Consider the following 27,643-nt stretch of genomic DNA (forward strand, 5'->3'; position numbering starts at 1 on the left):
GCATTTCATACACGATAAAAGCATGATGATTTGTGTCTTCAACATTGATCTTACAGTGGCATAATTTCTATGCCAAGTTCAAGCCTGGGAAATTCAGATGCCACAAAACCATCACAGCCACAATGAAGGTGTTCCCATTGCAATCAATCACAATACAAATTTCCCAAGCTTATGCTATATAAACATGCCTGTATATTTGTGTGATTGTTTCTAATGCCCAAAATGACAAATATAGATGACTTAAAAGTACTTCTGTTTGCTGACAACATAAGCCTGAGGGTTATCATTATAAGAATTGTGCTGCATCACTGATTTCACATCTTATCTTTTTCACAGTGAATTGTCTATCAATTCAGTTTGACTGACAGCTCCAAGTGCTTATAAAGTCTTTGAAATGGGGCTATGATTATAAATGCTTGTTTTTTAAGGGATTAAATAACTGAAGGAAGTCATATGTAGTGAATGGATTTTCATCAACGAATGTTTTTTTAAAATAGTGAATTCATCAATCAACACTTTAAAATTGTTATTTCATTTCGAGATGTGCGAGGCAGGTATTTTACACAGAGGGTGATGAGTGCCTGGAACGCGTTGCCAGGGAAGGTTGCAGAAGCAGATACATTAACGGTGCTCAAAAGGCATCTCGACAAATACATGGATAGGATGGGTAGAGAGAGATAGGTCCTTCCAAAGTGCATAACCTCACACTTTTCCACATTGTATTTCATCTGCCACTTCCTTGCCCACTCTCCTAGCCTATCCAGGTCCTTCTGCAGCCCCCCTGCTTCTTCAATACTACTTGTCCCTCTGCATAACTTCGTATCATCTGCAAACTTAGCAACAGTGCCTTCAGTTTCTTCTTCCAGATCGTTAATGTATATTGTGAAAAGTTGTGGTCCCTGCACCGACCCCTGAGGCACACCACTAGCCACCGGCTGCCATCCTGAAAAAGACCCCTTTATCCCCACTCTCTGCCTTCTGCCGGTCAACCAATCCTTTATCCATGCCAGGATCTTATCCTTAACACCATGAGCTCATAACCTATTTAACAGTCTCCTATGCGGCACCTTATCAAAGGCCTTCTGGAAATGTAAGTGAATCACGTCCCCTGGTTCTCCTTTGTCTAACTTCCTTGTTAGCTCCTCAAAGAACTCTAACAGATTTGTCAGACATGACTCCCCTTGATGAAGCCATGCTGACTCAGTCCCATTTTATCATGCACTTCCAAGTACTCCGCAATCTCATCTTTAATAACAGACTCTAAAATCTTAACAATTACCGAAGTCAGGCTAACCGGCCTATAATTCCCCATCTTCTGCCACCCTCCCTTCTTAAAGAGGGGTGTTACATTAGCCACTTTCCAGTCCTCTGGGACTCCTCCCGCCTCCAGTGATTCCTGAAAGATCACCACCAATGCCTCCACAATCTCCTCAGCTATCTCTTTTAGAACCCTGGGGTGTAGTCCATTCGGTCCAGGTGATTTATACCTTTCAGTTTCCCCAGAACCTTCTCCTTAGTGATGACCACTACACTCATCTGTGCCCCCTGATTCTCCCGGAGCTCTGGCATCCCAGTCTTCCACCGTGAAGACTGATGCAAAATAACTGTTCGGTTCCTCTGCCATCTTTTTGTTTCCTATTATTATTTAAGTTTCCAATTATTATTTCTCCAGCCTCATTTTCCAGTGGTCCAATGTCTATTTTTGCCTTTCTCTTACCTTCTATATATTGGAAAAAAAACTCCTCCTATCTTCTTTTATATTGCTAGCTAGCTTACACTCATATTTCATCTTCTCCCCCCTTATTGCTTGTTTAGTTGTCCTCTGCTCGCTTTTAAAGGCTTTCCAATCTTCTGGTTTCCACTTAATCCTCACCACTTTATATGCTTTTTCTTTTTCTTTTATGCTGTCCTTGACTTCCCTCTTCAGCCATGGATTCCTCGTCCTCCCCTCAGCATGTTTCCTCCTCCTTGGGATGAATATCTGTTGTGCCTCCCTAATAACCCCCAAACGCTCCTACCATTGTCCACTGTCTTCCCTGCTGGGCTCCCTTTCTGATCAACTCTGGCCAGCTCCTCCTCTTTGTAGTTACCCTTATTTAATTGTAATACCGTTACATCGGATTCAGCTTCTTCCTCTCAGACTGCAGGATAAGTTTTAAAAAAGTTTTAATACTTTTTTTGTGCTCGGATAAAGTCCCGGCTCACAGAGGCAAGTCTTTTGCGCAGCTTGCCTCTGAACCCTTTCCTGGGGCAGCAGGTCTGATTCCAGCTATCACCCCCAGGAACCAAAAGATGACCTTTCTGGTCACTTTCTCCAGTTATGTCCAATTTCCCCAACTCTGGAAGAAAAATTTAGACCCATGTCTCTGTTCCCCTCACTTGCCTTGTGGTGGAGCTCGCAGACTTGGGAGATGGTGTCTAAGAAGCCTTGGCAAGTTACTAGTGTGACTTGTAGATGGCACACGCTGTTGTCATTGTGTTAAAAATGGTATATGGGCCACCAATCAAGTGAGCTGCTTTGTCCTGGATGGCATCAATCTTCTTAAATGTTGTTGGAGCTGCACTCATCCAGGCAAGTGGAGAGTATTCCATCGTACTCCTGACTTGTGCCTTGTAGATGATGGACAGACTTTGGGGAGTCAGGAGTTGAGTGACTCACCGCAAAAACCAAGCTTCTGACCTGTACTTCTAGCCATTTATAAGGCAGCTCCAGATAAGTTTATATGGCAACTCCCAGATGTTACATTGAAGGATTCTGCAATGATAAAATGATTGAGTATCAAGTGGAGGTGAATAAACTCTGTTGTTGGAGATGTGCATGGCCTGGCATTTCTGTGGTACCATTGATACTTGCCACTTACCAACCCAAGCTTGAATGTTGTCCAGATCAAGCTTCATACAAGCATGGACTACTTCATTATCTGAAGTGTTAAAAATATAACTGAACATTGTGCAATTATGAGCACATAGCCCCAATTCTGACCTTATGATGGAGTGTGACGACGTGAGCCACACCTCCACCTTTTTTTCACCAAGTGCTGGATTACCTGGCGAGAAATGCCAGCTGTGCAGCTGGCTAGCTACATGCCAGTTTTCACGCCTGAGCCAGCACTTGGTGTAAAAATGATAAAGTTCCACCCATTGTCTTCAGTTCCCACTCTGAAATCTGTTCCCTATTTATTGAGTCCATCCTTCTGCCTGGCAACTATCTGAGGCGGAACCAGGCTTATCAAATTTGGTGTCATATTTGCCCCCAACTGAGCCATCAGCTCCATATTTGTGCCATCACTAACACCATCTACTTCCATCTCTGTAACATTGCCCAACTCTGACCCTGCTTCAGATCATCTGCCGCTGAAATCCTTCATCCATGCCTTTGTTATCTCTAGACTTGACTATTGTAACATCCTCCGAACGAGACTCCCACATTCTACCTACCTTCCAAAGGCTTGAGGTCGTTCAAACTTCTGTAGCTTGTATCCTTCTTTTCACCATGTTTCATTCACTTATTACCACTACGCTCGTTGACATGCATTGAGTCCTGGTCAAATCAAGCAACATCTTGATTTCAATTTTCTTATCATTGTTTTAAATTTTCATGGCTCGCCCCATCTTTGTAATCTCTGCAAACCCACAATGTCCAAGGTATCTGTGCTCCTCTAATTCTAGCCTCATGAGTATCCCTGATTTTAATTACTCTACCATTAGTTTGTAGGTCTTCAGCTGCCAAGATGTTAAGCTCTGGAATTCTTTCCCTAAACCTCTCTTCCCATTCCATCTCATCCTTCTTTAAGGTGGCTTTATTAAAACCTACCTCTTTGACCAACCTTTTAGTTATCTGCCCTAATAGCGACACTTATGAGTCAGTGTCAAATTGTGGTACTGTAATGCCCTTATGCAGCACCTTGGGAGGTTTTGTTACATTATAGGTGCTATATAAATGCATGTTATTATTGTTGCTGTAGGCAAAGTCATTATACCATGCAGGTCCCCTGATCATCTATAAGAGGCATTCCTGGGGAATCATAGGAAGAAAGTTAGATGAAGACCTGCCATCAAGATAACCCTGCCAGCCATCTCCGAGAACTGTAGAACAACCATGTATCAAAGAGAAACAGCCAGCCAATACTGACACTGAGGGTTATTAACAGGCACTTCATGACCCAGAAGCAGAAAGTTAGTGTTAAATTCATATAGAAGCTTGGTGAGGTCACACACTCTACTGAGCATGATTCTGGACTCCAGGATACAATAGAAATTCAAGCACTGGTGAAAGTGCAGAAAAGGTTTACAAGAATGTTATCAAAATTATCATGTGGAGATGCCGGCGTTGGACTGGGGTGAGCACAGTAAGAAGTTGAAACAAACCTGTTGGACTTTAACCTGGGGTTGTAAGACTTCTTACTGTGATCAAAATGATCAGGATGCAACGATCAGGAAGGAGTGAGCTGGCTAGGGCTCCTCTCTGAAAATAGAAGCGTGGCTATTCAGTGAATCAAGAGCTGAAGCTCCAAACTGCACAGGGACTTCTTTACAGGTAAAATTCTCATGCATTTGCATTCATTTGGCAACACAAGATCAGGGTACACTACACATGCTGCCTTGCAGATGACAAAAGAATTTTCTATTATAGAATTGAGAGTCCAGCAATGAGTACTCGTCCGCGCACCAAATGTCACATTAGAAAATCAACCTTACAATTACATGAAGACACAATTTATTTTGTTCATGAGCAGCACCACGGGAAAGCAACTAGTATGTTTCAAAATCCAGTTAATGACACCCACTATCTTGGCACCGTTATCAGAAGCATTCTGGTGTGCTTGAGGGAGCAGATCCATCACAAAATGACTGAGCATCATAACTGTCTTTGTGAATATATTTCCTAACAATGAAAATGTTTTAACGAGAAATCTTTTTTTTTTTTACCTCATAACCTTCTTTGCAGGTACCGGGCGGTCGCCTCTTGGAGCCGCATCCAAGGGATTGGGATTCCCTTGAGGAAAGCAGTGGAAGTAACAGCCATTTGGGTAGTCTCGATTGTTTTGGCAATTCCAGAAGCTATAGGGTTTGATATGTTCTCAATTAAATATCGAGGTGAAAACCTGAAAGTGTGTCTGCTCCACCTAACCAAGCCATCAGTATTCATGGAGGTATGTAGCAATGTATAACCCTTCCAAGCCTTTTTATTAATTTTAAACAACATGGGACAAGACTGACAAGACAATTAAACATTTAGAAATGACAATTCAATTTGTACTGGATGTGAATAATTAGACAACTTCGTTCAGTTAGTTGCAATTTACAGCTGCTCTTGCTTATGTCGCATTTGCTTTGTTATTTTGCCTTTGTTCCATAGTGTAACTAATTACTTATTTGTCGATGAACTGTGTACTTTTTTGCAGTCACTGTAACTGTCTACTTTTTTTTGGCGACTGTGTACATTTGCTTAGCCGCAGAAAAATAATTTTCACTGTACTTCAGTACATGTGACAATAAATAAATCAAATCAAATATCAAAAGAATGTGAAATGAAGAAGGGAATGGAGAGGTTCTGAATCGAGGTCCGGCTAAAGAAATAATGATAACACAGCTCTAGCCCAGGGAAAAGTGCCCCAATATTAACCAGCAGCTTGGAACGTTGTAATTGACTGAAAAACCTGGCAAGGCTGGGGACATGGAGGCCCTGCATATCTTAACATTATGGAGTCTCGTTGGCATTTTCTCTCACCTGCCAAATTATGGACAAGGTTAGGTATTGTGGGACCTTGCTTGTTTTGCAAAATGGCTGGCACTTTGTATAATAATGGCTACCTTTCAAAAAGTACCGAATTGACATTGTGTCATTTGCAAGTCTTTCTTTTAATCACAACTCCTACTTGGTAGGTTGTTTTATTGCAAAATTAAGGCACTCTAAACAGAGTTTTAATCTGAATTCTTGTGACATGTCCAAGTCCAACTCCAGTCCAGACACAAGGAACTACTAAATCTTACTTCAAAGAAGTAGTGATTAAAACATAAGCCTGATTTAGAGTGTGTGGGGGCAAGTGCACTGATGCAATTCCAATCCAGGTAGCTTGGTGTTGTATTCGATTTCTTTCTTCCGTAGTTGGGATGGCCTAACTTCTCACTTTATGGGCAGCATGATAGCATAGTGGATAGTACAGTTGCTTCACAGCTCCAGGGTCCCAGGTTCGATTCCCGGCTTGGGTCACTGTCTGTGTGGAGTCTGCACGTTCTCCCCGTGTCTGCGTGAGTTTCCTCCGGCTGCTCCGGTTTCCTCTCACAGTCCAAAGATGTGCGGGTTAGGTGGATTGGCCATGTTAAATTGCCCTTAGTGTCCAAAAAGATTAAGTGGGGGTTACTGGGATAGGGTAGAGACGTGGGCTTGAGTAGGGTGCTCTTTGTAAGGGCCGGTGCAGACTTGATGGGCCGAATGGCCGCCTCCTGCACTGTAAATTCTATGAAATTTATATAGTATTTTATCTTTTATTCAGCATTTTATTAAACCAAAGTAGAAGTTGTGTAAAATGAGTCCGAAATGCTCAGATGAGATCCTGACATTCCTCAGTGAGAATGTAGCTCATCATATTTACTATCGTACATACATTTGTCTGTCAGTAAAGAACCTGGCAGTTCCTAACTCATGTCCAATAAAAACTGCCATACAGTATGAGGATTTCTTTCAAAATTAGCTTTCAAATTTACTTTTTCTTTAATGTAAAAGTAGTCTGTGTTACCTTGTGGATAGTGGAGCTTAGGTAGCTGTTATGTCGATTATAAGCTCATACCTTGGGGACTGTTTTTGTACAGTTCTACAAGAATGTGAAGGATTGGTGGCTGTTTGGCTTTTACTTCTGCCTGCCTCTGGCTTGTACTGGTATATTCTACACTCTAATGACTTGCGAGATGCTGAGCAGGAGGAATGGGATGCAAATCGCTCTCAATGATCATATAAAACAGGTAAGACATCTGTAAAGCATAGATAAATAAATACATGTACAAACTATCCAGACTATGGAAAAGTAAGCTAACACTCTGAAATAAAGTCTCAAAGTCTTGCCAAATTTAGTCTGCAAAGAAAAGCAAAATACTGTGGATTCTGGACATCGGAAATAAAAGCAGAAAAGCTGGAAGAACCCAGCAGGTCTGGCAGGATCTGGGGAGGGAGAAACGGTTAATGGAAATGTTAACTCTGTTTCTCACTCCAATGCTGCCAGATCTGAATATTTCCAGAATTTTATGTTTTTAATTTAAAGTCCAAAAACCTCTGTTCAACTTTAACATGATGCAATTGATATCATGATCCATTGATATATACATCAGCTTCCTTTAGCCAATGTCAATGTAATAAATAAAGTTTCATCAGGCACAGCATGGACTAGACAATGTCTTGAATCTATTAGAAGGGAGGAGGCAATTATCTGTACTATCCCAGAATCATCCTCAGCAGCTATTAAACTAAGAACATTGTCGAAACAGGTCCAACTGCACAATTAAGTAAAAGGTTAAGTCAATGCCACAAAACTCCTCCACTCTTAAGCTCTATCTCACACAAGCCAAAAGCATCTGCTCAGTACAAAGATGCACTGGCCATGATAGCTCGGAGAATGAAATGAAATGAAATGAAAATCGCTTATTGTCACAAGTAGGCTTCAAATGAAGTTACTGTGAAAAGCCCCTAGTCGCCACATTCCGGCGCCTGTTCGGGGAGGCTGGTACGGGAATTGAACCGTGCTGCTGGCCTGCTTTGGTCTGCTTTAAAAGCCAGCGATTTAGCCCAGTGTGCTAAACCAGGCCAGAGTAACTGAGACTAGCATTAACTGGGCTTCCCCTTCCATAGGAAACATTTTATAACTTGTATTTATCGAATTACTATTTGTTCAAATACCAACACAATCTTACTTAGATGATCTTAGTTATTCTGTTAGAGCAATAAATAGACTTAATGTACATGGAGAAATATTCATACAGTTTCATAACTTTTCTCAGCGACGTGAAGTGGCTAAGACAGTCTTCTGTCTGGTGGTTGTCTTTGCTATGTGTTGGCTCCCACTGCACTTGAGCAGAATCCTGAAGAAAACAATTTATGATGAACAAGACCCCAACAGATGCGAACTGCTCAGGTAAGTTTCTGGTATATTTTTTAAAATGCATTTGCTTCCCTTTTGTGGTGTCCCACACTATAGATCTTAGTTCTTTACTTGCACTCCTCAGTTCAAGTATATGGTCACCAAACCATAACTTATGCCATGATTTTACCATGGGGCAGGCTCCAAGTATACCTCAGCTATTGGCATAATGCTGAACCACATTCTAGCCACCTTGTCAACTCAGCGAACCAGCCCCAAAGAAAAATGTTACACCTGCAAATAAAATAGGACAGAAAAATATTCTTCAAACATTGAAAGTATTTAAATCCACACTGAAGGGGTGCTTGTGCACTTCAGAAAATAATATTTTGGGACCGTGGACCATAGTCTTGGCAGCTAAGTGGGAACTGCACTTGCCAATGCCTTCCAGTATTGACCCTAGTACTGTTTGTTAGAACTCCCCATTTACATGATTCCACTTGCCTCAAACTCCATTGGTCCCTGTGCCAGAGTATATCTCAGGTGTCCACCCTCCTGATGTTGCCAAACACATATAAATCACTGTAACAATAACATGGCTTTATACATGTTACAAAATCTGAAAATACCACGTCAATGGATCATCATGCTAGTCTTAAACAAAATAACTCCCCCAACTACTTCTGCATTCTGAACTTCACACATCCTTGGCTGGACCCAACTGTCTGTCTGTATTCCCTTCTCTGATTTTTAATCTACTCCTCACCAGAACCTAAGGCCAGGGATTTACCAATCCAGTGCATCTGCAAATTACTGACATGGGCTAACAATGTGTTTATTGTTTACAAACATTGGAACAAATTCAATGTCCAGCATATTAGGCACAGGCACAGAGCAGGCTTTTCCACATCCAATAAAATAGGAAGACAATGCTTAATGCACACCACACAATGGTGGTAGCAATCATATTAATAATAATAAATAATAATCTTTATTGTCACAAGTAGGCTTACATTAACACTGTCATAAAGTTACTGTAAAAAGTCCCTCATCGCCACATTCTGGCGCCTGTTCGGGTACAAAGAAGTAGAATTCAGAATGTCCAAATTACCTACTAGCATGTCTGTCGGGACTTGTGGGAGGAAACCGCAGCATACGGAGGAAACCCATGCAGACACGGGGAGAACGCGCAGACTCCGCATAGAGTGACCCAAGCCAGGAATCGAACCTGGGACCCTGGCACTGTGAAGCCATCGTGCTAACCACTATGCTACCCTGCTGCCCGTACTTGTACTTGCCCGTATTATCAGCCGTACTTGGACGACTATCTTGCCTACTCCATCTACATGTTTGAGAGTTGAGGACAGTTGTATCGTCTCGAACAGTCCAGGTCATTGGTGGGCAATCTGCGACCCGGGGGTCATTTGCAGCCCATCTGGGTTCCAAGTGTGGCCCACAAGACATTTTGTTGACCGTTGCCCACACGCAGGGTTGCAACATTCTGCTGACTTTCATCTGCAAAAAGCGGTTCAGTCATAGCGGTTACTGTAATGACTGAATTAATATTCACATAAAGCAAGGTCAAGTGAGATGAGGTGCATGCTGATTGCACACAACATTGACTGTGAGAGCCATGCGCTCTCTCTGCATCCAAAGTATAAACATTTATTTTGTTATTACCATTTAAAGTTGATCATAGTTCTATTAATATATAAATGATTTAAGCATTTTCTATAACTCATTATGAAATATTCAGCATGCATTAAATGTATTTCATCTTATTCATGGGGTCATGGTTCGTGAATAAGCATGATTTCAATTTTGCGGCCACTGAGGGAAAGGAAGGCCACTCAAGCAGCCTACTCACTAGCCTAGGTTGTCCATCACTGGTCTAGGTTCAAGAGGAACATGGTAATGCACCCCTTTAAGGCAAGTACTTTAAGGTACGCACTTTATAGCAACAATGTCCAAATCAAATTGAGCATTCACATCTTTAACTGAATCAAGTAGCACATGCCAGTGAAGCAATGGACAATTAATAAAGCTGTAGCGAGATAACATTTGGAATTATTGTGGCCACTCTTACTCGTCTTGCAGAAAAATAGAAACATTAGATAATTCAAATTCTTAAATCAATAAGATAAGAGCAGCAAAAACAACTGAATTTTACCCCATGAAAGAGATTAAGTTGGTCGGAAAATTTGGGGTTAGGGGGTGGAAAGATGAATCTTATGTTGTGTACATGCAGCCATAAAATTTGCAAAAGGATTATCCCATAATCATTTAATATCAGACTTTCACACCTGCCAAAGAGGTTTTCATTCCTTGCCTTTAAAGTTAATTGGAACCCACTTCCCAGGTGGGAGAACAGTGAGTTAACATTATGACTATAATTTCATTAATTAGAAAACAGGTGGTGAATAAATGATGCAGAGAAAGCCCACAGTCACTGTTATAACCCCACGAGACCCACAGGGGCGGTCCAATTAATCTCCTCGTAAGGCTCATGGAATACGAGCTAACCGCCAAGGAGCGGAGGCCCATCAGCGGGCTCGTTGATTTGCCGAGATAAACACTAACCCAGGAAGGAGACGGCACCTCAGGATTGTCCTGGACTACTGGGACTTGGACTGTTACTTAGTTGTTGTACTTAGGGTGGGGTCGCTGGAATAGGTCAGGGGATTGGGCCTAGGTAGGGTGGTCTTTCGAAGGGTCGGCACAGACGCGATGGGCTGAATGGCCTCCTTCTGCACTGTAGGGATTCTATGATTCTATTTCCTAGCTGTGAGTAGGAAATAAACTACTTTTGACTCAGCTTTTCGGGACTCTTCATTGACTACAATAACCACCCACTACAATGTGCTCGGAAAATAAAAAATGTTCAATCATTAACAACAAAAGCACACTTTAACTTATAATACAGTTGATTTTTATGTTGTTTCTGTTCAGCTTTCTTCTGGTACTGGATTATATTGGGATTAATATGGCTTCTCTCAACTCATGCATAAACCCAGTGGCGTTGTATTTTGTTAGTCAAAAATTCAAAAACTGCTTCAAGGTAAGTTTGAATTTTGAAAAAAATTGTCCAAATAGTTTCAAATTTCATTTTATTTTCTATGCAGTTTCTTGTCATCCATCAAGAGGATGGCAGGGAGCGACCAGCTTCAAAGCTTTGCCACCAGATATATGGATGCATGTGACAAGACCTCACTTCACTGGAAGTGTTCAAAATCCATTCAGCAGCTCAAGTAAAATCAGGAACTTAAAAAAAAAAGAGTTAATATTTGCTGTGGTACAGTACACTTGATATATAGCACTATAAAAGTGGTTTTACATTGACAAGATAACCAATCACAGCCCTACTTCATATTTGACCTTGAGAATGTAGACTGCCCTTATGGATGAATTTGACATCTCGACTTCAGTTGAAAATACATTTTCCCTTCCGTCACATCAAGGACCTTTTGCCTGGAAATACATTCCATCACCTTCCCTCACCAAACCACTGATCAATCCCTCTTATTGCTAAGTCAGACTTTTGTCTCTCCTAATCATCTGACACTGATTTCTCCATCTTCTATTCAAAATGTTTGTCGTGTACACCCATCCCAAGCTCGAGGCTGGCTTTCAATGAGATGTCCATGAAAATAACCCTTCAGACTTGTTGATTTCAACTTCTACCCTAATTTTCTTCGTCTACTGTCATCCGATTTCTCTACTTCTTAACCTTGCTTATTCTTACTCTACATATAGCTTCTGCATCCTCAACCCAAAGCCATACCCTGATCTCACCATCTCCTAACCCCCGTTTCCCAGAACACAAGACCATTTTCTGTCCACTTCCTCAGCTCCATTTATATCCACATCGCCCTCCCTTATCACAACACTGTAAAACAATTCTCCCGCATGCTCAATCAATTCACTTTCAACTCCCTCACCCCATAACATCGCTGCGACCATTCACTTATTAAACTGCACTCATCTTCAACCCTACATAAATTCCAATTTGTTTAAAACACAACCACCTATATTTCTGTTCCATATAACTCCCTCTTCAGACTGTGACCTACATTGGCTCCCTTGTACTCAAGTTCTTGTTTAAAATGCTCATTCTAGTTGTCAAATTCCTATCTCGGCAACCTCATGCAATTGTATAATTCTCTGCCGTATGCAGTACTCTAGGTTTTAGTGCACCGCCCCACCCTTCATGCCACCATTGGTGACAGAGCCATGTCAAATTGACCCTATTCTTTCAAACTTCTTTCCCAACTTTTTCTATGTCTCCACTGCTCTACAGCTGTGAAAACCTTCTCAGAATGTAAATGTTCAGCTATGTCACCTCCTAGTCTCTCCCTCCATGGCTGAGTTTATACCCTTACTCTCTGTGAAATGCTTTAAAGACTTTTCTACATCAATGGTGCCATGTAAGTGCAAGTTGTTACCAGGTACAGATTGGATTGATTCCCTATTCAATAATTTCTAGTATCACTCAAGCCCTTAAGAGATAATTGTAAGAGGTCTCTATGAATAGAATAGCAGACGGCTGATAACATGGCACCTACCTCTCGAGTAATGACAGCAGGAAAATACAGACACAATAGAATCAAAAATACAGTATTAATTTTTTTTAAACTGTGCTTTGCTTAGGTTAGAATGTGAAGATTGTATCTGTCAATTTCCTACTAATTTGTTTTCCTATTTACCATTCAGTCATGCTTGTGTTGCTGGTGTCAGCGGCCAGCTCGGAGTACACCAATGGATGAAAGAATGGCTGTTGTCAAGTGGAAAGCCAATGGCCATGCAAATGGCCTGGATCGGAGCAGCTCACGTTTCAGTAACAAGTACAGTTCATCGTGAACTGCTTTTAAAATGTGGAAGAGCACGTCCTGGTTCTCCACTGCCATGTAAATCGGTCTCATATCTGAACGCGATTGCATTATGTTTCGGAAAATCCAAAGCAGATGCAAGTCTTTGAATGTTTTCAGTAATGAAAAAAGCGAATGCTTTCTCTCAGGATCCCTACATTTCGGTATCAAGCTACTACTTTAATTCGTCACCCACTTAAATGTTTATTTACCAAAGAGAACATCAAACTAAAATATGAATAGTTATCCTACAGGCCAGAAACTTTCTTGGAATGACATGAAACTGAAAATCAGCTTCATTTTAGCAAAGATTTCGAACCACTATAAGTTTAAGCATTGCCAAATTTCCATGAAATCATAGAGATATGCAGATGCAACAATGTACCAATCCCCCTGCTCCTGGAAGATATATGCCCACTTTTGAAGTGAAACCTTTTTGTCTTTCCTAATGGCTGCCTGTAAAGTTGTGCGTTGCATGGATATGTGCAGATAATAATAATCACTTATTGTCTCAAGTAGGCTTCAATTAAGTTACTGTGGAAAGCCCCTAGTCGCCACATTCCGGCACCTGTTCGGGGAGGCCGGTACGGGAATTGAACCCGCGCTGCTGCCTTGTTCTGCATTACAAGCCAGCTGTTTAGCCCACTGTGCTAAACCAGCCCCATATCATTTCTGCACCAGAATATTCATGGAATTCTTAATTAAATGACCTCTGAATCTGTAACAATATTACTGAAAACTCTACTCAAGTCCTACACTGAATATTTTGTATTCAGAACAGCAAGAATTATATAGAAATAAAAACAAAAAATGCTGGATAAACTCAGCAGGTCTGGCAGCATCTGTGGAGCGAGCAACAGATCTTCTGGTTCTGCTGTTGTCAATGGGGTTTCCTGTTGTATGGGGCATCCTCTGCCGGTAACCCCGTGGTTAGGGTTCACCATCGGTGGGACCAGAAGATTCTGCCAGCGGAAACGGCCTGAAAATTCCAGCCTGTTTCTCTCTTCACAGAATGCTGCCAGACTCGAGTGTTACCAGCATTTTCTGTTTTTAATTTCAGATTTCCAGCATCCACAGTATTTTGCATCTAAGAGTTAGATAAATGTGCGTCAACAATCCTATCGGTTTACAAACAACATATTTTTCACTAAGAAAACAGCCATTGCATTTGCAATCAATGTTCAAAAAATTAGCGTTAAACATTACAAACTAACCGGACAAACCAGCTACCTGTGACAAACTATGGATAAATCCCTTGGATTGAAGCGAAAAGATAGACTAAGAGTTCAATGGGACATATTCTAAAATACTGAAGCTAACTGTTATAGTTCGCAGACACCAGGAAAACTATATACACAGTGTGCTACTCCAAAAGGGGACACGTCAATCAGAAGTGGAAGAGTAAGTGTGTAAAGTGGTACCTGGAACAAGTAATAGAGAAAGACCATTCTTAAGCTCACAATTAAATTCAAATTTACCCACATTAACCTGAATTTGTTAATTATCTTTGTCAAGCAGAATTAATTATATACATCGTTGCACTACACACCCACTGTATTACTGACGCAATGAAAGAGGGACTCATTATGTATCATCTCAAACAGCAAGAGAAAGCATATTTTAACATCCAAATGCTTTTTGACCTCAAGAGGTTGGCTATTTTCCACTCAGCATCTTCTAATTCTAAGGTGTTTATGGTCAACCTTTTGCTGCCAGCGCCGTGCCACTAACTGGCCCTCAGTGGCCTTGCCTAGTGATAGAAGGTACACAAACACAAAAATCCCTTACATCGGTTAACTTACACTACATGTCTGTTGCGTGGTTATAGATAGCCAGGGTCTAACAGGAAACATAGTGCAGAGAAATGGGAAAATCCAAATGGGAGTAAATATAATCTTGATTAAATAGAATCCCTCACGATGTATTTGGAATTGCAAATTAACAACTGGAGTTAAACCAAGAGAAGAACAACCTGGGAAACTAAACATTTAAAGAGTCATCTGGCATCAAAACATTAGCTCCATTCTCTCTCCACAGATGCTATCAGACCTGCTGAGATTGTCCAGCATTTTCTGTTTTTGTTTCAGATTCCAGCATCTGCAGTAATTTACTTTTATTGAAACATTTACTTACTTTTCATCCAGAGAATCTGCTGCATCCAATTGGTGTGGTTGAAATTGCATGAGGGTTATTTTAAACCATTAAACTAACTCATTTTAATTGATTTTTTAATCTGTTTATTTTTCAAAATATATAAAATGTACAGTATTAAACTTGCATGTGCCTTATCACAATTGATCCATTGCTTCTTCCTGTTTATGCTGCTCTTTATATTCCTTCATACTGACCTGAAAGAAGAAATTAATCAGAATCAGCACTGTGACACTCAGACAGAATGTGTTGCAACAAGCTGACAATCCTGTGAAAGTATATCTCTGTACTGATGCATTCAAATTGGGAAAAATAATCAATTCCTAACTGATGTAGTTAAAAGGTATAGGGCGGGATTTACTGACCCCACCGTTGTCAATGGGATTTCCTAGTGACTGCACCTCTCATCGCCGGGAAACCCGTGTGCCGGTGTGGGACCGGAATATCCTGCCAGCGTGAAAAGCCGGTAGATCGCGTCCATACTCTCATACTGTGCAGGTATTGCAAATACACTCATGGTTCAACTATTTGTGATTACCCTACATGTACACCTTCTCTCATTATACTGTATTTTCAATGTAAATTTAATAAAACAAGCTTTTTCTTCAATTTGAAAGATTATTGTGGCAATATTTGATTACATCTCACCCAAAAATACAGGGCGGCAATTGGGATAATTTACACCATTTTCTGGGTGCTCTTTTTGCTCTGGGGAGGTGGAATATGAGTAGGACGATTAGGTATGAGGATACTATCAACTTCAGTGGTTTTAGCCCCACCATCAGAATGGTCAACACTTCATGGGGATTAGGAGATGCAGATGTCAACTTTACCAACCCGCAAAAGGCTCATTTAAACCAAATCTCTGCTTCCTATTAGCCAGCCAATCTTCTACCCACTCTCAACCCATGAGCTTTTTCTTTCCGTAATAACCTTATTATGTGGCACTTTATCATATAGTCTTCTTGAAGTCGAAGTATAATAAATACAGCAGTTCTCCATTATCCACAGCATAGGTTCCTTCCTCAAATAATTCCACTAAATTTGATAAATATGATTTCCCTTTCACAAAACCAACTAGATTCTGCCTGATCACCTTGAGCTTATCCAAATGCCCTGTTATAACTTATTTAATAATAGCCTTTAACATTCTCTCTATGACAGATGTTAAGCTACCTGGCCGATAGTTTCCAGCTTTCTGTCTCCCTCACTTTGAGTAATGGAGTTACATTTGTTATCTTCCAACCTAATGGGACCTTCGCAGGGAATCGCATTGCATTATTAGTTAAGGAACCAAACTGCAGTAAGGAGACATGATATCTTGGAGGGGGCATCAACTGAAGCTTTATGGGTAAAGCTTAGGAACAAAAAAGGGATGGCCACATTGCTAGGTTTATTATAGACCCCCAGATAGTCAGCAGGAAATTGAAGAGAAAATATTTACGCAATTCACAAAGGTGTGTAAAAATAATAATAGGGTAATTATATTAAGTGATTTAAACTTTCCCAACATTAATTGGGATAATCATCGTGTTATGGGTTTAGATGGAGTGGAGTTCGTAAAATGTATACAGGAAAACGTTTTAGCTCAATATGTAGAGGGTCTAACAAGGGATGGTGCAGTGCTGGACCTAATTCTGGGGAATGAAGCTGGGCAGGTGGTTGATGTGGTGGGGGAGCATTTTGGTGATAGTGACCACAACATGGTACTTAAGTTTGTTATGGACAAAGAAATAGACAAGTTGCAAAAAATGTTTTTGGATTGGGGGAGAGCAGATTTTAGTAAAATAAAGCAGGATCGGGCCAAGGTAGACTGGAAAGAGTTACTTGTGGGGAAATCTACAGAAGAGCAGTGGGAGGTGTTCAAAAAGGAAATGGTGAGGGTACAGGCCCAACATGTTCCCTGTAGGATAATAGGAAGGGGTAACAAACCCAGAGAACCATGGCTGACCAGAGACATTCAGGATACGATTCAATCCCTTTGCCTCGGGGACCTCGGGCGAGCGCATTTGGTACCTTTGGGCAGGGTGGGGTCCTGGCACTTCTGGTGCCACCTGGGTACCCTGGCACTGCCACCTGGGTGCCACCCTGGCGCTGCCAGGTTGGCACTGCCAAGGTGCCAAGCTGGCTCATTTTGCCGGGGTTGCCCACTATGTGTGCTGGGGCGGGGATCTGCAGGGGACGCTCCCATGTTGCGTTCAGGCTGGGGGAGGTCGGGGATTTTTTTTGTGGGCCTTGGAGATCGGCACACCATTAAAAAATGGCGTCCCAATCTCTCGCTACTATGGGGAGTTTCGGCGAGTGGAGCTCCCCATTGTAAAAAACAGGGCTATGTGCGTGAGTGTGAGTGCCAGGAAACACGTGGCTAACCACACTCGCTAGGGGACGTTGTTCCCTTTCGGGAAGATCATGCCCGCGTCTCAGACCCACTCCTCTCTCCTTTAGTGCAAATTTCACTCATATTATAGTTGCTGCTACCTAGCGGTGCCTTCACTTTGAGATCTTTAATTACTCCCACCTTGTTGCACAATGCCAGGTCTAGTATAGCCTATCACTGGTTTGCTCCAGAGCATCCTGTTCTAAGAAACTATCCCAAAAACATTCAATGATCCTCATTTAGGCTATCTTTGCCCATCTGATGCTTCCTGTCTATATGTAAATTAATATCTCCCTTGATGACCCCATACCTTTCTGACAAGTTCCAATTATTTCTCCTCTGTGCTCTGGTTACTGTTAGGGGGCCTGTACGTGATTCCAGCCAGTGACTTCTTGCCTTTACCATCTCTCATCTCCACCCAAACGATTTCTATATCCTGGTTTCCTGGACTCAGGTCATCTCTCTCAATTGTGCTAATACCATAATGAAACTAATAGAGACACCCTTCCACCTTGTCCTCGCTACCTACCCTTCTTAAATATTCTGTACTCTTCAATATTCAGGTGCCAGTCCAAGTTCTCCTGCAGTCATGTCTCCATAATGGTTATCAAATTGTACTTATCTATTTCTATGTACGCTCTCAGTACACCTGTTTTGCTTCGAATGCTACATGCATCCAGATTCAGAGTTTTCAGTTTTATCCTTTCATTCAAACTAGTGCGGCAGGAAGATGGGATCCCAGGAGTAGGATCATACAAGTCAATTCAGATCAGGAAAATGGAGGTAGAACATTAGCTGGTGATGTCAAAGATGTAGGGCGCCGGGTGGGAGAATCGCCGGGGCGCCGCGTGAATCACGCCAGGCCGCCCCGACCCCCGCACGCGATTCTCCCACCCCCCAGAAACCAGCGGCACGCGATTCGCACCGGGCCGCTCGGAGGACCGGCGAGCAGCGGTTCCCCGGCCGGATGGGCCAGGCGGCCACTACGATACGACAGGTTCCCGCCGGTGCCGTCCACCCCTGGTCGCTGCCAGCGGGAACGCTTGGGGGGGGGGGGGGGGGGGGGGGCGGGCGGCCTGTGGGGGAGGGAGGGGGGGCACCTTCACTGGGGTGGCCTCCAATGGGGTATGGCCCGCGATCGGGGCCCACCGATCGGCCGGCAGACCGGCCTCCCCCCCCCCCCCCCCCCCCCCCCCCGGTCCTACCTCCTTCCGCGCGTGGCCCCAGAACACCGGCTCCATGTTGGTGAGGGGCCAGGGTGCGTAAGACGTCCTCCACGCATGCGCAGGATGGCTCAGCCCAAATGCGCATGCGCAGGATTGGGCTGCCCCAACTGCGCATGCGCGATGGCACGGCGCACATTTGGCACCGCATAAGGACGCTGGAGCGGCATGAACCGCTCCAGTGCCGTGCTGGCCCCCTGTGGAGGCCAGAATAGGTCGTGCCCGGGCCCTGTTCGCGCCGTCGTGAAACGCGACAGTGTTCACGACGGCGCGAACACTTGGCCTCCATATCGGAGAATCGCCCCCTTTGTTAGACTTGGATTACAGGAGATGCAAAATTTTAAAAGTGCTCAGTAAGGGAAGTTGACAGGGTTAAACTGTTTATACTTCAATGCAAGGAGTATTACAAACAAGGTAGATGAGTTAAGGGCACACGTAGACATATGGCAGCTGAATGTCATTGCTATAATGGAAACTTGGCGAAAGGAGGGGCAAAAATGGCAGCTCAAAACCCTAGTTATAGAGTCTTCAGACACGATAGAGTGGGAGATATAATAGGAGGGGGAGTAGCACTAATGGTCAAAGAATCAATTCCAGTTGTGAGAAGGGATGATATACTAAACGGGTCAACAAACAAGGCTTTATGGGTTGAGCTTAGAAATAAAAAAGGGGCAGTCACACACTGGGAATATACCACAGACTCTCAAATAGTGAAAGGGAGATAGAAGAACAAATATGGAGGCAGAATTTCTGCCTGTAAGGACAAGGGGGTAATAAAGTAAGAGACTTTCACTGAGAGAGAAAAATTCATGCAGTTTGTCCAGGAAAATCTTTTCAACCAATTAGTGACAAATCCAATGGGAGGAATTGCAATTCTAGACCTAGTCTTGGGAAACGAAGAAGGGCAAATGGGTGAAGTGACAGTTGGTGACCATATCGGGGATAGTGATCACAATTCAGTTAGATTTACTATTACCATGGAAAAGGACAGAGATAAGGCAGGAGTAAATGTTTTGAACTGGAGGGAAGGCAGATTTTGCAGGACTGAGAAGGGACTTGGCTGAGGTGGACTGGCTAGAGGATAAATCAGTAGAAAGTACTAAAACGCGAGATCCTAAATGTACAAAGTAGGCATGTCCCCATCAAAAATAAGAATGATACTGCCAAATCTAGACCCCCCCCGGTTGTCTAGAGGAATACAGGGGTAGATCAAACAGAAAAAGAAAGTGTACGATAGGCACAAAGAACTAAGCATTGCAGATAGCCTAGACGAGTATAGGAAGTGCAGGGATTAAGTAGAAAAGGAAATAAGGAATCCAAAGAGAGGGCAGGAAAAAAGATTAGTAAGTAAAACTAAAGAAAACCCCCAAAGCTGTTTTACCAATAAATTAATGGTGCTACGCCCCTTTGAAAGCTGACTGGTGGTGATTTAACATGAGGGTCACCACACCTCAGGCGAGGGGCAAGGCCGAGAAGGTGAGGCTTTCATGAATAACCAGATACGTAACATTCACGCCACACAAGTGCTAGGCAATGACCATCTCCAATCAACATCCTGGGGGTTACCATTGATCAGAAACTGAACTGGACTAGCCATATTAATACCCCGTCCCGGGGCCAAAGCCTGTCCACCATCTAAAAGGCACAAGTCAGGAATGTAATGGAATACTCTCCACTTGCCTGGATGAGTTCAGCTCCAACAACACTCAAAGAAGCTCGACATGGGGACTTCCAGTGGCGGCCATAAGCTGATTGGTCACCCACACAGTGGCACTTGCTTGGAGGTGTAGGTTTTGGCCCTTTCTACCCAGTTAACGGGTGATTTTTGTGGGAAAGGTGCAAAGTGAGCGGATGGTGGAGGTTCCTCCCCGGGAGTGGAATGTTTATGGGGTATCACACCTGGCAAAAGTTGGTGAGAGCCCTAGCTTTGGAGTTGGGGGACACACGTGACGCAGCACCAGTCGGAAAAATGGAGGAGGGGGAAAAGTCATCGTCTGCCACATTGCCTGTGGAGAAGTTGATAAACTTTATCAAGGGGGGGGTTTCAGCAACAGCAAAAGGAGACGCAGGGGGACTGGTCCAATGCAATTGAGGGAGCAGTACCCTCTCTCCGCAGGACTTTGGATTGGGTAAAGTAGCGGCTGGAGTCGCAAGCTGCGACGATCCAAGAGGTAGAAAGAGCGGTGTCAGACTATAGTGACTGGCTTGTATCATTGGCGGCAGATGGTGATGCAGGGAGACGGATATGCAGAGGGACAGGTAGCATTGAGGAAGCAGGGGGGCTGCAGAAGCACTTGGACAGACAAGGAGAGTGAGCAAAGCAGCGGCAGATGGAATACAATGTGGAAAAGTGTGAGGTTATGCACTTTGGTAGGAAGAATGGAGGCACAGACTATTTTTGAAATAGGAAAAGACACAGAAGGGATCAGGAGTCCTCGTTGAAGATTCTCTTAAGATTAATGTGGAGGCTCAGTCGGCAGTTAGGAAGGCAACTGCAATGTTAGCATTCATGCCCAGAGGGCTGGAATGCAAGAGCAGGGATGTACTTCTGAGGCTGTATAAGTTTCTTGTCAGACCCCATTTGGAGTATTGTGAGCAGTTTTGGGCCCGTATCTAAGGAAAGATGTGCTGGCCTTGGAAAGGGTTCAGAGGAGGTTCACAAGAATGAACCATGGAATGAAGAGCTTGTCATATGAGGAGCGGTTGAGGACTCTCGGTCTGTACTCGTTGGAGTTTAGAAGGTTGAGGGGGGATCTTAGTGAAACTTGCACGACACTGCGAGGCCTGGATAGAGTGGACGTGGAGAGAATGTTTCCACTTGTAGGAAAAACTAGAACCTGAGGGCACAGCCGCAGACTGAAGGGACAATCCTTTAAAACTGAGATGAGGAGGAATTTCTTCAGCCAGAGGGTGGTGAATCTGTGGAACGCTTTGCTGCAGAAGGCTGTGGAGGCCAAGTCAGAGTGTCTTTAAGACAGAGATAGATAGGTTCCTGATTAGTAAGGGGATCAGGGGTTATGACAACAAGGCAGGAGAATGGGGATGAGAAAAATATCAGCCATGATTGAATGCAGAGCAGACTTGATTGGCCAAATGGCCTAATCCTACGCCTATGCCTTACGGTCTTAAGACCTGCAAGGTCCTGCGGGTGAAAATGGACGACAGTCCAAGCGGCAGAATGTGCGAATCGTAAGTTTGAGCATACAATGTGTGTGTGCACATGTTGGTTTTGTATTGTCTTGGGTCAATAAAGGGCCGGTACAAAACTTGTGGGGGGGGGGGGTCGCAGATGGCTTTTTGGTTGGTTGGGTTTAAGTGAGATTGGGGGGGGGGGGGGGGGGCATTTTGGGTGGGCCCAGGTTAAAGAGGTGCTGGATGGTTGGGTGGGATCTGTGATAGGTGGGTTTGGCGTACCAAATAGGGGGGGGGGGGCAGAAATCCCCGATCCCCAGTGAGGAAGTAACATGGAAAATGCGAGACACATCTAGTGATGGTGAGTGGGGTCCTAGAGGGGCGTCAGTGGTTTCAGTGAATGTACATGCGCCCAATTGGGACAACGCGGACTTTGTGAACTAGATTGGTTTTTCCAGTACTTTTGTGGTCACCATTACCAATACTAGCTCAGTTTATTTATACAGGAAAGCTCTTGTCTTATAGATGCTGCAAGGCAATGATAACAATCAGTAATTGAGTAGCCTCAGGCACAATCAAATGATTTTGGATAATTTGCAGAATCTCATATTCACTGTTACAGCCCTCTGGCAGGAAGTCTCGGAAACAGTTAAGTGAATTTGAGACTCACCTCAAATGTATTCAGCACATGTTGACAGACAGTCATTAGTTCATTGAGACCTCTGCGAAAAGGTTCGACAGATGGAATTCTCCCTGGAATATAATTCACAATACATAGTAATTAACTTCATCAAGTCCACTGCAGCATTTCTGTTTCACATTTATATTATATAACTCTAATTCATCATTTCCTACTCTTAGCAATTCAAATGTTTCTATGTTTTACAACCTTCCCACTCTGCTCATATACCATCAGAATTCCTGCAGAATTTTCCACATTAACAATAGAAATATATAGCTACAGTTTTATAGTCAGGTGCAGAATTCCAGGGACATTGTGCTGTGGAAGTCAGTACTTATTGTTACATTTTTCCACTACAGAATTGCTTAATTAGATGTATACTATTAGCAAAATACAATAGTGTTTTCTTCAACTGTAATGGTCTAGAATATAATGATTGCATTCGGAAACAATAAACTTGAATAGCCAGGGCACTTGCTCAGATTCCAATACGGTGGGTAGTACAGGGTAGTAGGAATGTGAAAACCAGACGTAACTATTTGTTAGATTCTTTCATTGACCATTGTGTCATCAGCATTACAGGCTTCAGTCAACAGGACACAACACCTCAACTCATCTAAAAGGTGCCTGGATCTGCACATAAAGTGCTACATTTTGCAAGGCCACAGACCAGGTGCTGGAAGGTGAGATTAGAATGGGAGGCTCATTTTTTTTCAACCGCGCAGATACAATGGGCTGAATGGCCTCTGTCTGTACTGTACCTTTTCTATAGTTCTATGATTCATTGTGCACTTTGCAGTCATTTATTCCTGAAATAACTTGAAATCCAGAAAAATTAGAATTATTTTGACAAGTCTCTAGTCACAAAACAGATCACGTTCCCTCAGAATCATTCCAGACACAGTCAGATTCCCGGATGGTGCATTTAATTCCCTAATCCCACAGGATGACCTTGATCGAACAAAATCCCAAAGAATTTTACTAGCTCAGGGAAAGAAAACAATTTGAAAGATAACCTTGCATCCTTGCCAAATTATCAGTCTTCCTCCCACGGTAGGTACAGAACAATTTCACAAAAATGGAAAATAATAATCATCGGCAAAATGCTCAGGAGCAATTTGAGTTCAGTGGCTGCAGTGCAAGCGTACAGTGTATTTGGCCCATTCATTGAGTACATATTGGCAAATTTAGTAGTTTTCTTCGAAAACAAAATAAACTAGATTGCTTCCCAGCCCAAGGCACATTCAGCAATGCAGAGTAGACACTTTAAAAATCAAGTTCCAAGCAGTCCTGTTTAATGTAGAATTCAATTGTTTTGCAAAAGCTATTCAGCATTTTGGTGTGGTAAATTGCACATCATCCTCACAAATGAGATCTTCCAACTAATTTGATTTCCCCAATATCTGCACTACTAGGGGAGATAGATATAAGAAATATGTCAGAGGTAGGTTAGAGAGAAGGTTAAGAGGTGACTTAATTGAGGCATACAAGGTGATCAGAGGATTGGATAGGGTGGACAGTGAGAGCCTTTTTCCTCGGATGTTGATGTCTAGCACGAGGGGACATAGCTTTAAATTGAGGGGAGATAGATATAAGACAGATGTCAGAGGTAGGTTCTTTACTCAGAGAGTAGTAAGGGCGTGGAATGCCCTGCCTACAACAGTAGTGGACTCGCCAACACTAGGGCATTCAAATGGTCATTGGATAAACATATGGACGATAAGGGAATAGTGTAGATGGGCTTTAGAGTGGTTTCACAGGTCAGCGCAACATCGAGGGCCGAAGGGCCTGTAGTGCGCTGTAATGTTCTATGTTCTACCAGCAATGATGATGCAAAGGGAGGATAAACACAAAAGGCAGTCAGAGAACTGAATGATGCTGGAGGAAATTGTAATTCTGTGAGCTGTTTGCAGACCATGAAAGCATTTGAAAGTGAGGACAGGCAAATAGTGAACTGGTGTTTGTCAGCAAGTATTGAACAAATGGGACTTAATGTCGGGCATGATTTGGAAGGTGACAAGTTGAAACATGGGAAACTGGAAAGTAGGTCATTAGAACAATGATGCCTGAAGTTACAAAATAAAGGCACAGGGGCTGAGGTAGACAATGTTGGAAGTAAGAAGTCAGTGAGGGAAGGGATGTCAGATTTGCATCTCGGATCAGGATCAAACAGATGCAGAGATTTGGCATAATCTGATTCAGCCTGAACAAATGCCTTGGAAGGAAGAAAAAAAAAAATCAGAAGGGGGCAGAGTTTATACCGAAACTGACTGGCGTTCTGATGTTAAGTTGGAGACAGCTGTAGCTCATCCAGCGGTTTTATCAAACAAGCACTCATGGAAATAAGCCTGATATTGATTGGTGAGGTATACCTGGGGTCATAAGTATACAACTAAAAACTGACCACGTATTTGTGGATAACCTGTGTGTGAAGCATATCATTATGAAGAGGAGACAGAAAAAACTGTAACTTTGGAAGATTTTCGACATGACTCTACAATGGGAAATTTAGAAGCCATTCCTGGGGTGAAGATAAATGCCAGTCCACTAGAATTTGAAAATGGTAAAGTCACAATGAAAGAGTATGATTTTGTCAATTTACTCACGAACTACAAAGAAAAAGAGGAAATGTACGCCACAGTCACAGAAGTTGTAATGAAAGTCAGCAATGTTTTTGTGGACTGTGGGGTTCAAAAAGGGAGCTTCAAGTGACAAGAGAATGCAGCTAGGAGGTTAACACTTTCAAAAACCTGAAGGGAGAAAAGCAAGGCCAGAAAAAGAAAGATGCATGGAGAGAACGGATGGATTAAGGGGCACGACAAACCAATTTTACAATGAAAACGCTAAGGGAAAGGAAGCCATTAATACCAGTTTACAGGAGGTAGAGTTGAATGTTCAGAAGATGAATTTCATGGAAGAAATGGGGTGAGGAGATAAGGTAGATAGGAGAGAAACTGCAAAGAGACAGAGCTGGTGTGGTTGGAAGACTTAGTGGAGAACAGGAGCACCGGCAGCTTTACCAATGACTTCATTCTGAGATGTAGAAATCAGTGAACTCCTCACACTTGTAAGTAAGGGCGAGGGCATTTGAGGGGGTGGTTAGCTTTGAAGAAGAGGAACCTTAGATTATCTTTGCCCTTTAGGATGAGCCTAGTACCCAAGTTCACGAAAAATGGGCAGCACGGTAGCACAAGTGGATAGCACTGTGGCTTCACTGCACCAGGGTCCCAGGGTCGATTCTCCGCTGGGTCACTGTCTGTGCGGGGTCTGCACGTTCTCCCCATGTCTGCATGGGTTTCCTCCGGGTGCTCCGGTTTCCTCCCACAGTCCAAAGATGTGCAGGTTAGGTGGATTGGCCATGCTAAATTGCCCTTCGTGTCCAAAAAAGGTAGGAGGGGTTATTGGGACACGAGGATAGGGTGGAAGTGAGGGCTTAAGTCGGTTGGTGCAGACTTGATGGTCCGAATGGCCTCCTTCTGCACTGTATGTTCTCTGTAATTCTATGTATAAGTGCTGATAGGTAGGATACTATGGTGCTGCCATTCCATGTTCAATCACACTCCAAGCATGAGCCTTTAAGAGAGATGAAGGTAAAAAAATTAGAAGTTATAGAAAACTGAAATGTTTAAGATCAGTAGAAATTAATAGATGTATTTGCTAGAGCGGCAGTCATGATAGTCAGCATGCTGTGGGTACCTTAGGCATTGACACTGCAGGGTCTCCACCAAAACATTTGATAGCTTACTAACCCGGGGCTAAATTCTCCGGTATCGCCGCGATGTCCGCCGACCGGCGCCAAAAACGGCGCAAATCAGTCGGGCATCGCGCCGCCACAAAGGTGCGGAATCCTCCGCACCTTGGGGGGCCCAACCCCAACCTTGAGGGGCTAGGCCAGCACCGGACTAATTTCCGCCCCGCCAGCTGGCGGAAAAGGCCATTGGTGCCCCACCAGCTGGCGCGGAAATGACATCTCCGGGCGGCGCATGCGCGGGAACATTAGTGGCCGCTCACAACATCCCCGCGCATGCGCAGTGCAGGGAGTCTCTTCCGCCTCCGCCATGGTGGAGACCGTGGCGAAGGCGGAAGGAAAAGAGTGCGCCCACGGCACAGGCCCCGATCGCGGGCCAGGCCACCGTGGGAGCACCTCCCGGGGCCAGATCGCCCCGCGCCCCCCCCCCCCAGGACCCCGGAGCCCGCCCGCACCGCCTTGTCCCGCCGGTAAGAGAGGTGGTTTAATCCACGCCGGCAGGACAGGCATCCTAGCAGCGGGACTTCGGCCCATCCGGGCCGGAGAATCGCGGGGTGGGGGGGGGGGGCGCCAACCGGTGCGGCGCGATTCCCACCCCAGCCGAATCTCCGGTGCCTGAGAATTCGGCAACCGGCGGGGGCGGGATTCACGCCAGACCCCGGCGATTCTCCGACCCGGCGGGGGGTCGGAGAATCTCGCCCCAGATGTCTGAATATCTCAAATTCTCTAATATTGTTTACTGAATTTCTATTGAGTGTCCATCATAGAAACAAAAGCATATGCTTGCTACATAGGCCACCAGCATCACATATATGCACAACAACCTCAATAACATCAATGACAGCAGGTAATAAGATAAATATATAATATAAAATAAAATAATAAGCAACTATGAAAATCTCTTTAATCACGCAGAGAGGTTCATGGAAACAAATAAATACAGGAATTACCTCTTGTTTGAATTCTGAAGTTAATTTTACTTTCTGATGGATGAGTAATGCTGTAGCCGCAAAATTCTACATCTGGGCTGAGAAAAAATAAATTTGTATTAAAAAACTTATATTAAAAGATAAAAACACTATTTGCACCCAGGTTATAAAACTGCTCTATTTTTAAAAGAACTTTAATTTCCAAAAGATAATTTATGAATGTTGGCATAAGTGATCTTTGTCTTGTAACATTACACATGAAATTTCTACAATCCACAGACGGAAATACAATGCAATCCTTTGCCAGAGAACTCACGGTGACCAAAGAGGAACTAGAGAAAGATATCAGCTGTAACAATGAGTAGCAGCCACTCTCCTTCAATTTAAGTTTTCCTTATATAGATCCAAGCTACTGGATATTGTCGCCTGACGCTTTCAAATCACAGTGCCCAACTGAAATGGTG

The 27,643-nt window shown here is 43.4% G+C and overlaps 2 protein-coding genes across 3 annotated transcripts in view; one reads left to right on the forward strand and one right to left on the reverse strand.

The window, feature by feature from the left end:
• Positions 1-15,704, forward strand: part of LOC140421019 (endothelin receptor type B-like) — a 58,430-nt gene extending 42,726 nt beyond the window's left edge. For both annotated transcript variants that reach the window (XM_072505308.1, XM_072505307.1), the window contains 5 exons: positions 4,949-5,153; positions 6,814-6,963; positions 7,993-8,126; positions 11,022-11,130; positions 12,783-15,704. In XM_072505308.1, coding sequence (XP_072361409.1) covers positions 4,949-5,153; positions 6,814-6,963; positions 7,993-8,126; positions 11,022-11,130; positions 12,783-12,929 — 745 coding nt within the window. In that variant the 3' untranslated portion in view covers positions 12,930-15,704. The remainder of the gene's footprint in view (positions 1-4,948; positions 5,154-6,813; positions 6,964-7,992; positions 8,127-11,021; positions 11,131-12,782) is intronic.
• The window catches only part of polr1d (RNA polymerase I and III subunit D), a 31,076-nt gene continuing 18,581 nt past the window's right edge, over positions 15,149-27,643 (reverse strand). Inside the window, exons 3-5 of the mRNA XM_072505309.1 lie at positions 27,201-27,277; positions 22,491-22,573; positions 15,149-15,285 (exon numbers count right to left, since the gene is read on the reverse strand). Coding sequence (XP_072361410.1) covers positions 15,226-15,285; positions 22,491-22,573; positions 27,201-27,277 — 220 coding nt within the window. The 3' untranslated portion in view covers positions 15,149-15,225. The remainder of the gene's footprint in view (positions 15,286-22,490; positions 22,574-27,200; positions 27,278-27,643) is intronic.

Source organism: Scyliorhinus torazame, chromosome 5, assembly GCF_047496885.1.
Source record: "Scyliorhinus torazame isolate Kashiwa2021f chromosome 5, sScyTor2.1, whole genome shotgun sequence".
Taxonomy (NCBI): Eukaryota; Metazoa; Chordata; class Chondrichthyes; order Carcharhiniformes; family Scyliorhinidae; genus Scyliorhinus; species Scyliorhinus torazame.